The following is an 11234-nucleotide window of genomic DNA, read 5'->3' on the forward strand; positions in this document are numbered from 1 at the left end:
TCCCATCATTCTATCTATATCCAATCACTGATCAATATTCCCGTATACAGAGCCGAGGATTTCCACTTCCTGAGACTGTATACCCCCCCGTCACCTGTCCACACTACCACACCCACACCACAATCCCCGCCCCCTCTACATAATAACCAATAGGAACAAGACTAGCACTGGCTGTATTCATAGTGACACTCACAGCCAATCACAGGGAGGGGGAGGAGCAATCACAGACCCATGGATTGGTCATGTTAAGGAACCTGTGAGGACAGAAATGTAGGAATTCTCATTGTGGATAATAAAGTGTGTGTCTAGACAAATCCTATTGTTCTAGATATGGGGGAGTGGGGGAGGATTAGAACCCCCATCAGGTTTTTACTGCTATCCGGGGCTCCATTAGAGAGATTTCCCCTCACTTCCTGTCCTGGTGACAACGTTTTATCAGACAGGAAATGAAGGAAAAACTACTCCAGGGACACAGACAGAAATAAAGATCTGACAGGGGTTCTAATCCTTCCCTTACTCTACTAAAGAAAAGGATTTTTATTTATATCTGTGTTGCTGTTGGAGAGTTTCCCTCACTTCCTGTTTGGTGAAATGTTGTCACCAGGACAGGAAGTGAGGGGAAATCTCTAATGGAGCCCCAGATAGCAGAACAAAGTCTGTAAGTAATCCTCCCCCACACCATACTAAACAGAAAAAACAACATTTTCTTATAGATAGACTGTGATGGTGGAGACCCCAGGGCCGTCATCCTGATCCTGGCTATACTATGTAGTGTGTCACTGACCCAGAACAAGCATGCAGCCAGTGAAGGCTGAAGAATCTGCCCTCCTGCATGCTTGTTCCTGGTCAGTGACACACTAGGTGGTGAAGTGAGGTTTAGGATGAAGATGACGGCCCCGGAACCTGCAGCTTTATACATAAATCAGTCATGTTTCCTGTCCACTGCTTCCTCCTATTGGATGAGTATTGCACCAATCACCAATCAGATAATCCCCCTTGTGATGTCTCTGGGCAGATCTCTCACTTCTCATTCCCCTCACATATCTTTATACACCCTCCCTCTACCCATACCCCAGCATGGAGGGGCTCAGTGAAGGTGGTGGTGAAGGTGTGGAGGTGTCGGATCGGGTCACACAGATCATAAAAGGAGATCCGCCCGGCCTCATAATCCAGATCTATCCTGACTCTACCACTGGAGACACCGCCGGGTAATCGGATCTTCTTCCTGTCATGTCTCACTGAGCACTGATTATCCCACTCATCCCCCTCCAAACCCCAGGACTTCTTATTATTTCCAATCCATGACTGATCTCCTCTCCTGTCTATACTGGGGTAACACATCCCGACCATCCAGTACTCTGCCCCCCCGACATCCACTTCCCAGTAATGTCTCCCTGAGGAGAATCTCTGACTGCTCATCACCTGAGGATAATAAAACCTCTCTGGTGTTTCTGGGCGATTCTGATGTGATGATGAGAAGGTCGCAGTTTTCCTGTCATCTGATATATGTAGATTATTAGCAGCTGTCCTCACATCCAGTAATATGTCTGTAACCCCCGACACCCCCGATCTTTGCTGTACAGCCCCAATATTTGGTCCTCCAGCCTGGCGGTGTGAGTGTTGTATGGTGGGGGAGGGTTGGGGGCGTGGCCTGGATGGTTCAGCATTGATGTGACCTTTGCCCTTTGTAGTAGAATGTGGATAGACATGTGTGCCTGTACATTTCTCTACATTTACCCCAGACATGATATCAGATAAACCTGTGTGTAATGTGTGTGAGATCCCCCCCACATCCAGATCCCCTCCATCATGGAGGAGTTTATCATGTCTCTCTCTGTCCTCATCATCTCCATCCTCAGTATCACACAAGTCACCTGTGTCTGATTCCTGTAGGACAGTCAGTGGATCCGTCATGTTACACAGCTCCTCAATGTCCCCCATCTTCCTGGACAGCTCCTCCTTCTTTATTTCCAGATCCTGGACCAGATCATTGATTACCCCGGAGACCCGCTCTGCCTGCCCGGAGATATCCCTCAGGACTCTCTTCTCCAGGTCTTCCAGACGTCTCCTGAGGTCTCTGAACAGGGCAGTGACTCTCTCTGTTTCATCATCTGCTTTTCCTTGTACTTTCCTCCTGCGTTCCTCCAGACTCTGCACTCTTTTCTCCATCTCCTCTCTCTCTGTCATCAGTTTCTGCAGAACATTCCTCAGTTTCCTCTTCTTCATCTCAGAGGCCTCATCCAGAGTCTCCACCTGGTGTCCCCGATGTTCTCCGGCCAAACTGCAGGACACACAGATACAGGAGGAGTCCTCAGTGCAGTAATACCTCAGTAGTTCCTTATGGACGGAGCATTTCCTGTTCTCCAGGGAAGTGGTGGGGTCACATAAGACGTGTTCTGGTGACTTGCTGTGGACTCTCAGGTGATTGTCACACAGAGAAGCTTCACACATCAGACAGGATTTCACAGCAGGTACAGGAGTGTGAATACAGTAAGTACAGAAGACCCCGGACTCCTCCTGATCTAGATGGGTGGACAGGAAATTCTCCACTATGTTACGCAGTGTTATGTTCCTGTGCAGTGCAGGCCGATCCTGGAACTCTTCTCTGCATTCAGGACAGGAATAACCTCCAGACCCCTCCTGTGTATCCAACACACGACCAATACAGTCCCGGCAGAAGTTGTGTCCACATCTCAGGGTTACAGGATCTGTATAAATGCTCAGACAGACGGAACATTCCAGCTCCTTCCTCAGATCAGCAGACGCCATCGCTGACAGCAGACGAGAGAAGTGAAAGTGAAAGTAACCAGTTCACACTAATACACAGGGCGGGGTGACCAGTTCTGTACATTCCTACACAGGGCGAGGTGACCAGTTCTGTACACTCCTACACAGGGCGAGGTGACCAGTTCTGTACACTCCTACACAGGGCGAGGCTGAGACACGTAGTCATAGGAAATCTTATACAGAGGAACACAGATAATACATGGGAGGATTCCTGACAATAATCTCCCTATCTGGGGGAAAATAAAGAGCATTTAATAAGGTGAGGAAACTTTATGTCAGGAATATTTCTTCCTCCTTTGTAGTATTATTTGAACATTTAATAAACTGAGTTACCCAGAGGAAATGGATTTATCTGAAAGAATACAAGAAATCTGATTGGCTGAGTGTTGGTGCCAAAATGTGCAAATTCCCCGCCCAGCTTCTTCTACGATAGAATAACAACCCACCTGCTTGTAACCCTTTGCCTCTGCCATATTGTGCCCATCCCTTGTCAGAGACCTTCCCACCACATTCCCAGTGTTCCGTGAGAATTACCTACCCCGTGAGAAAAACCTACCCTCGTCACTTCCAGCCAGGAACAGCTGAGCAGCGCAGCAGTGCGCATGCTCATAGCTCCGGATACGTAATGGAGCAGCTGAGGAGCTAACTAGTGCGCATGCGCACTACTATGAAATTGTCACGGTGTCCGTGAAAAAAACCTACCCACGCGGCGGTTACATTAAAACAACTGTGCTACAATATGGGTCATCTCCGCTCTTGTCCCTGTCACTTCCCTGATCTGGGCTACTAAATATAAAAGCGGCTTTCGGCTCCGTGAATTGTTTTGTGCATACACCCGCCGCCGCTTTTATATTTAGTAGCCCAGATCAGGGAAGTGACAGGGATAGGTGTGGAGATGACTCATATTGCAGCCCAGCTGTTTTAATGTAACCGGCGCGTTACACACTGCCGTGATCATTTCATACCCACCGGAAGTGACGAGGGTAGGCATTTCTCACGGGGTAGGTTTTTCTCACGGAACACCGGCTGTTCTTTATATACAAAAGAAATGACCACACAAAAGATATTTCTCTATTGTTCATTGACAGACGCAGCTCCATATCTTCTTAGACCATTGAGTAATGCTCCTCCAATCAGGAATAGTGATGAGCCAAACAACCCCCAGTTCGGTTCGCACCAGAACACCGCGAACGGAGGAAAGGTTCGTTAGAACATGTGAACTCCATTGAAGTCTATTGGACTCAAAGATGAAAAATCAAAAGTCCTCATTTTAAAGGCTTAAATGCAAGTTATTGCCCAAAAAAAGTGTATGGGGTCCGGGTCCTGACCTGGGTACGGGACATGCATCAATGCAAATTTTTTTTAAAAAAACAATCGTTTTTTACAGAAGCAGTGATTTTAATGAAGCTTAAAGTGAAACAATAAAAATGAAAAATTCCTTTAAATATCGTGCCTGGGGGGTCCCCTTAACCACTTATGGACCTGAAGGATTTGCCCCCTTAATGAACAGGCCATATTTTGCAAATCGGCACTGCGTTAATTTAATGGACAATTGTACGATCGTGCGACGCTGTATCTAATTAAAATTGATGCCATTTTGGTACCGCGTCCAACACCATCTCTCTGCACACCAGCCAGCATGTCTGTAGCGGGGTTGAAGAAGCAGTTCCACAAAGCCACTCAGAAAGTGAATGAAAAGGTTGGAGGGGCCGAAGGCACCAAGCTTGATGAGGATTTTAAAGAAATGGAAAGAAAAGTTGATGTGACCAGTAGAGCAGTCCTTGAAATAATGACAAAGTCAATAGAATATCTCCAGCCTAATCCAGCTTCTCGGGCAAAACTCAGTATGATCAACACAATGTCAAAGATCCGTGGACAAGAGAAAGGGCCTGGATATCCTCAAGCTGAGGCCCTGCAGAAGCCATGTTCAAGTATGGCAGAGAAATTGGAGATGAATCAAACTTTGGCCCAGCTCTTGTCGACGTAGGAGAAGCTATGAGGGAGCTTTCTGATATCAAAGACTCCTTAGACAATGATGTTAAGCAGAATTTCATAGATCCACTGCAAAATCTGCATGACAAAGGTTTAAAGGAAATACAGCACCACTTAAGGAAGCTGGAGGGGAGGCGTCTGGACTTTGATTACAAGAAGAAACGACAAGGCAAGATTACAGATGATGAGATTCGTCAGGCTTTAGAGAAGTCCAAAGACATTGCAGAATCCAGCATGTTTAACCTTTTGGAGATGGATATTGAACAAGTGAGCCAGCTTTCTGCTCTCATTCAAGCACAACTGGAATATCATAAGCAAGCAGTACAGATTTTACAGCAAGTCACTTCGAAACTGGAACAGAGAATCAGAGATGCTTCAAACCGACCAAGGAGAGAATATCAGCCTAAGCCTCGAATGAGTTTGGAACTTGCTTTGCCCGTTGACCTCACTCAACATAATGGAGGAATCTCCCTTGCTACTACTCCAAAACCATCTGGTGCTGCCATGGATCAGCCATGTTTTCGGGCCCTCTATGACTTTGACCCAGAAAATGAAGGAGAACTTGGCTTCAAAGCAGGTGACATCATTACTCTCACCAATCAAATTGATGAAAATTGGTATGAGGGGATGCTTCATGGCCAGTCGGGCTTCTTCCCCATTAACTATGTTGATATCCTTGTCCCACTACCCCACTAAGATGTCTGACATTAACCACAATTCAATTGTACCACTGCTTTTAAATGCTGCTTTCTCCAGATCATCGGTACAAGCGCAGTGGTTTAAACCCCATTACATTCCATGATCATTTCTATTTTTTCTTTATTCCTTTTTTTTTGTTAATATGTGTCCCTTTTTCAGCTGTTGTATTTCTTTTTACCAGAGTCTTAGGGCTCTTTCACACGGGCGATCCGATCAGATCCGCCTGTCAGTTTTTTAGGCGGATCTGATCGGATCTACCATGCAGCTCTATGGGGCAGTGGGTGTCAGCAGAGACACCTCCGCTGACACCCGCTGCCATCCGTATCCGATCCTGTCCGTGAAATCCGGACGGATGGAAACCCTATTTTTCCATCCGTTCAGTAATCGGATCGGATCTGATGAGAGCGGACAAGCGGTCCGCTATCATCCGATCCCCCATAGAGGGCAGCGGGGGCTGAGACACCTCCCTCTCCGCGCTGCAAGCGGAGACGGAGCTGCCATCCGCCCGGCTAAGCGGGGATCGCGGATCGATCCCCGCTGAGCAACACGGATCCGCCTACGGAGCGGACCGTGTGAAAGAGCCCTTAGAGTCCTTTATAATAAATGCAGGAATAACATGTACTTGTTGTGGCAACCTTCCTTCCACATGGATACAGTTCACAGTAGTCTTAACATGCCCAACTGTTATGGTGTTATTTTTTTTTATTATTTTTCTCTTACTGTGTGTTTCCAGAAATAAATGTTTACAATGAAAAAAGTGCTGGGACCACAAGGGAAACGTGTTTTTGCCTCAGTCTTGTAATTACAATGGAGTTCATTCTGTGATGTTGTGGAAAAGAAACACTAGATTATTGTTGATTTCCTTTTAACTGTGCATAGAAGCTGGGCCAAATAAAATATTTCCTAGAAAAAAAAAATAAAAATTGATGCCATTTTTTTCCCCCACAAACAGAGCTTTCTTTTGGTGGTATTTGATCACCTGTGCGATTTTTATTTTTTTGCGCTATAAAAAAAAATGAGCGACTACGACATTGCGGCAGACAGATCGGACCCCTAACTGACATTTTTGACACTTTTTTGGGGGGGGGAAACCAGTGACATTACTACAGTAATCAATGCTGTAAATATGCACTGTCACTGTAATAGTGACATTGGCAGGGAAGGGGTTATTACAGTGGGTGATAAGGGGTTAAATGTAAGCCTAGAGGAGTGATTCTATCTGTATGGGGCAGGGCTTGTGAAATGATCATAGAGACATGCGATCCTATATAGAAGGTTTACAGGATCTCTATGATCATTCCAGGGAGAAGAACGGTCGGCTGTGTTTACATCAGCCGACCGTTCTACTCTCTCAGCGGGGAGAAATTGCGGGTGGCCGACGGCAGTCGGAGCCGTCTGCCCTGTGCATCAGAGCCCCCGCTGCCGAGTGGGGCCGGGAGCGTGCCCTCAGTGGTGCACACTCGCCCCCTGGCTGCAGACCGATGTATACCTACAATCTCTCATATAATAATATAATATATATATATCATTTTTATTTTTTTTTTTTTTGGAATGTCATATAGCAGAATGTGAATTTTTTTTTTTCAAAATTGTCGCTCTTTTTTTGTTTATAGCGCAAAACATAAAAATCGCACAGGTGATCAAATACCACCAAAAGAAAGCTCTGTTTGAGGGGAAAAAAGGACGTCCATTTCATTTGGGTACAGCGTCGCACGACCGCACAATTGTCCTTTAAAGTCACACAGTGCCGAATCGTAAAATAGGGCCTGGTCATTAAGGGAGCAAATCCTTCCGGTCTTAAAGTGGATAATGTTTACTCCTCCATGTGTGATGGTGGGGATGGCGTTGTTGGGGTCAACAATACCATTCCTCCTCCATTCCACCATTCCTCCTCCTCCAAACATGACGAGTTGAGTTGATGCCAAAGAGCTCGATTTTGGTCTCCTCTGACCACAACACTTTCACCCAGTTCTCCTCTGAATCATTCAGATGTTCATGAGCAAACATCAGATGTGATTTCCTGAGCAGAGGGACCTTGCCGGGGCTGCAGGATTTCAGTCCTTCATGGCGTAGTGTGTTACCAATTGTTTTCTTGGTGACTATGGTCCCAGCTGCCTTATGATCATTGACAAGATTCTCCTGTGTAGTTCTGGGCTGATTCCTCACCGTTCTCCATCATCATTGAAACTCTATGAGGGGAGATCTTCCATGGAGCCCCAGACTGAGGGACACTGACAATTATTTTGTGTTTCTTCAATGTTTTTGAAAAATTGCACTAACTGTTGTCATCCTCTCACCAAGCTGCTTGGCGATGGTCTTGTAGCCCATTCCAGCCTTGTGTAGGTCTCCAATCTTCTCCCTGACATCCTTGGACAGCTCTTTGGTCTTGGCCATGGTGGAGAGATTGGAATCTGATTGATTGATTGCTTCTGTGGACAGGAGTCTTTTATACAGGTAACAAGCTGAGATTAGGAGCACTCCCTATCAGAGAATCCTCCTAATCTCAGCTCGTTACCTGTATAGAAGACACCTGGGAGACAGAAATCTGGCTGATTGATCAGGGATCAAATACTTATTTCACTCATTAAAATGCAAATCAATTTATAACTTTTTTTGAAATGCGTTTTTCTGGATATTTTGGTTGTTGTTGTTTTCTGTCTCTCACTGGTAAAATAAACCGGCTATCAAAATTATAGACTGATCATTTCCTTGTCAGTGGGCAAATGTACAACATCAGCAGGGGATCAAATACTTTTTCCCTTCGCTGTGTATATACAGTACCTCACAAAAGTGAGTACATCCCTCATATTTTTGTAAATATTTTATTTTTTTTTTTTCATGTGACAACACTGAAGAAATGAGACTTTGCTACAATGTAAAGCTTGTATAACAGTGTAAATTTACTGTCCCCTCAAAATAACTCAACACACAGCCATTAATGTCTAAACTGCTGGCAACAAAAGTGAGTACACCCCTAAGAGAAAATGTCCAAATTGGGCCCAATTAGCCATTTTCCCTCCCCGGTGTCATGTGACTCGTTAGTGTTACAAGGTCTCAGGTGTGAATGGGGAGCAGGTGTGTAAATTTGGTGTTATCGCTCTCACTCTCTCATACTGGTCACTGGAAGTTCAACATGGCACCTCATGGCAAAGAACTCTCTGAGGATCTGAGAAAAAGAATTGTTGCTCTACATAAAGAGGGCCTAGGCTATCAGAAGATTGCCAAGACCCTGAAACTGAGCTGCAGCACTGTGGCCAAGACCATACAGCGGTTTACCAGGACAGGTTCCACTCAGAACAGGCCTCACCATGGACCACCAAAGATGTTGAGTGCACGTGCTCAGCGTCATATCCAGAGGTTGTCTTTGGGAAATAGACGTATGAGTGCTGCCAGCATTGCTGCAGAGGTTGAAGGGGTGGGGGAGGGGTCAGCCTGTCAGTGCTCAGACCATACGCTGCACACTGCATCAAATGGTCTGCATGGCTGTCATCCCAGAAGGAAGCCTCTTTTAAAGATGATGCACAAGAAAGCCTGCAAACAGTTTGCTGAAGACAAGCAGACTAAGGACATGGATTACTGGAACCATCTCCTGTGATCTGATGAGACCAAGATAAACTTATTTGGTGTCAGATGGTGTCAGGCGTGTGTGGGGGCAACCAGGTGAGGAGTACAAAGACAAGTGTGTCTTCCTACAGTCAGGCATGGTGGTGGGAGTGTCATGGTCTGAGGCTGCATGAGTGCTGCCGGCACTGGGGGGCTACAGTTCATTGAGGGAACCATGAATGCCAACATGTACTGTGACATACTGAAGCAGAGCATGTTCCCCTCCCTTCAGAGACTGGGCCGCAGGTCAGTATTCCAACATAACGACCCCAAACACCTCCAAGATGACCACTGCCTTGCTAAAGAACTAAAGAAGCTGAGGGTAAAGGTGATGGACTGGCCAAGCATGTCTCCAGACCTAAACCCTATTGAACATCTGTGGGGCATCCTCAAATGCAGTGGCGGCTGGTACTCCATGGGCCGGGGGGGGGGGGGGCGACAGACGGACTACACCATACCCCCCCCTGACCACACCAGCTCCAGCCTGCACTGTCCCCCCCCGGTCACCAGTCCCCCACAAGCTTCAGCCAACACTGTCCCCCACCAGCTGTAGTCCGCACTGACTCCCCCCACCCAGGTCGCCAGCTCACTCACCCTGGCCAGGCAGCGGTGGTGGCTTCCCCCTCAGTCTCCTCCATCCTCCTCCTCTGCTCCTTGGCCAATAGCATGGCTTTTCATTTCGGCCAATCGGAAAACAGGTCCCAGGACCCGCTTCCTGATTGGCTAGGAGGAGAATCGGTGTGGCAATAGTGAATATTCATTAGCTATTTTCACACAACTCGGTGGGCTCAGGCGCAGTGCTGTGTGCCCCAAGCCCACCCTTTTTTGGAGCCTATTATAAAAAAAAAACCCTAATTGGAATCCATGCATCCCGCATGTAGATTAGGGGGCCAGATGCATGGATGGGGGCGGCGCCCCTGCGCCCCCAATGCACCAGCTGCCACTGCTCAGATGGAAGGTGGAGGAGCGCAACGTCTCTAACATCCACCAGCTCTGTGATGTCATCATGGGGGAGGGGAAGAGGACTCCAGTGACAACCTGTGAAGCTCTGGTGAACTCCATGCCCAAGAGGGATAAGGCAGTGCTGGAAAATAATGGTGGCCACACAAAATATTGTCACTTTGGGCCCAATTTGAACATTGTCACTTAGGGGTGTACTGACTTTTGTTGCCAGCGGTTTAGACATTAATGGCTGTGTGTTGAGTTATTTTGAGGGGACAGTAAATTTACACTGTTATACAAGCTGTACACTCACTACTTTACATTGTAGCAAAGTCTCATTTCTTCAGTGATGTCACATGAAAAGATAGAATAATGGGAGGGGTGTACTTACTTTTGTCAGATGCTGTGTGTATATATAAGCTTGAAATTTTTGTAGCCATAAAAAACCTGAGACACTTCTGGGCCATTAGCCAGATCGGCACGATATATGTGTGTATACGGGACGTCTGTCTGATGTATGGCGCAGCTTTTATTATTGAACCATAACTCCCATATTACCCAGTCCTGGATTCCGGAACAAAGCATTGCAATCTCATCTACAAACCACAGCAAGACTTTTTCTTCTTACATTTTGTTATTGAAAACCTTTAACAGGCTGACACACGCTGGAGGCACGCAGGATGAAAGCAAGGCCTGGCCAATCCCCATGCAGGGAGCCGCAGACAACGGCCACACCCATGGAGGAAATAGAAATTGGCATTGTAACCTCCATCCAATCATAAGAGAATCTCCCAACAATTCAAACAAATAAGTAACAAGAGAAATATCACAAAGTGGTTGATGAGTGCCCCACCCCGGCCAAAGCTCAGGGCAGGGCGGGGGCAGATAGTCACCAGGAAAGGTCCAGGGTAAAAATAAAGCAGGATGGAGGTGCAGTTGGGGGGGCGGGGGCAGATAGTCACCAGGAAAGATCCAGGGTAAAAATAAAGCAGGATGGAGGGGTGGTTGGGGGGGGGGCAGATAGTCACCAGGAAAGATTCAGGGTAAAAATAAAGCAGGATGGAGGGGCGGTTGGGGGGGGGGGGGGGGGTTACCGTGGGTTCTCCAGGTCGGTGTCACAACTTTCAGATGTAAGATCTAAATAAAGTATTTTTTACAATTTTGCAGGAGAATCATAGACAAAAAAATAAAAAAAAAATAATAAAAACAAA

At 46.6% G+C, this 11234-nt stretch overlaps 1 protein-coding gene and 1 pseudogene across 2 annotated transcripts; one reads left to right on the forward strand and one right to left on the reverse strand.

The window, feature by feature from the left end:
* Positions 1-674: 674 nt before the first annotated feature.
* Positions 675-2790, reverse strand: LOC309566483 (E3 ubiquitin/ISG15 ligase TRIM25-like). Its single transcript, XM_082271638.1, has one exon. The coding sequence runs from the start codon at positions 2767-2769 to the stop codon at positions 1021-1023; it is 1749 nt and encodes a 582-aa protein (XP_082127764.1). The 5' UTR covers positions 2770-2790; the 3' UTR covers positions 675-1020.
* A 1605-nt stretch (positions 2791-4395) lies between these two features.
* On the forward strand, positions 4396-6360 carry LOC309566524 (endophilin-A1-like; annotated as a pseudogene). Its single transcript, XR_014226148.1, has 2 exons — positions 4396-5660; positions 6060-6360. The product of XR_014226148.1 is annotated as an endophilin-A1-like (transcript).
* The last annotated feature ends 4874 nt before the right edge of the window (positions 6361-11234 follow it).

This window comes from Pelophylax lessonae (assembly GCF_965119305.1).
Source record: "Pelophylax lessonae genome assembly, chromosome: 1".
Classification (NCBI taxonomy): Eukaryota; Metazoa; Chordata; class Amphibia; order Anura; family Ranidae; genus Pelophylax; species Pelophylax lessonae.

Excerpts from the sequence above, each read along its gene's own strand:
- LOC309566483 (XM_082271638.1), bottom strand. The coding sequence starts at position 2,769 with ATGGCGTCTGCTGATCTGAGGAAGGAGCTGGAATGTTCCGTCTGTCTG.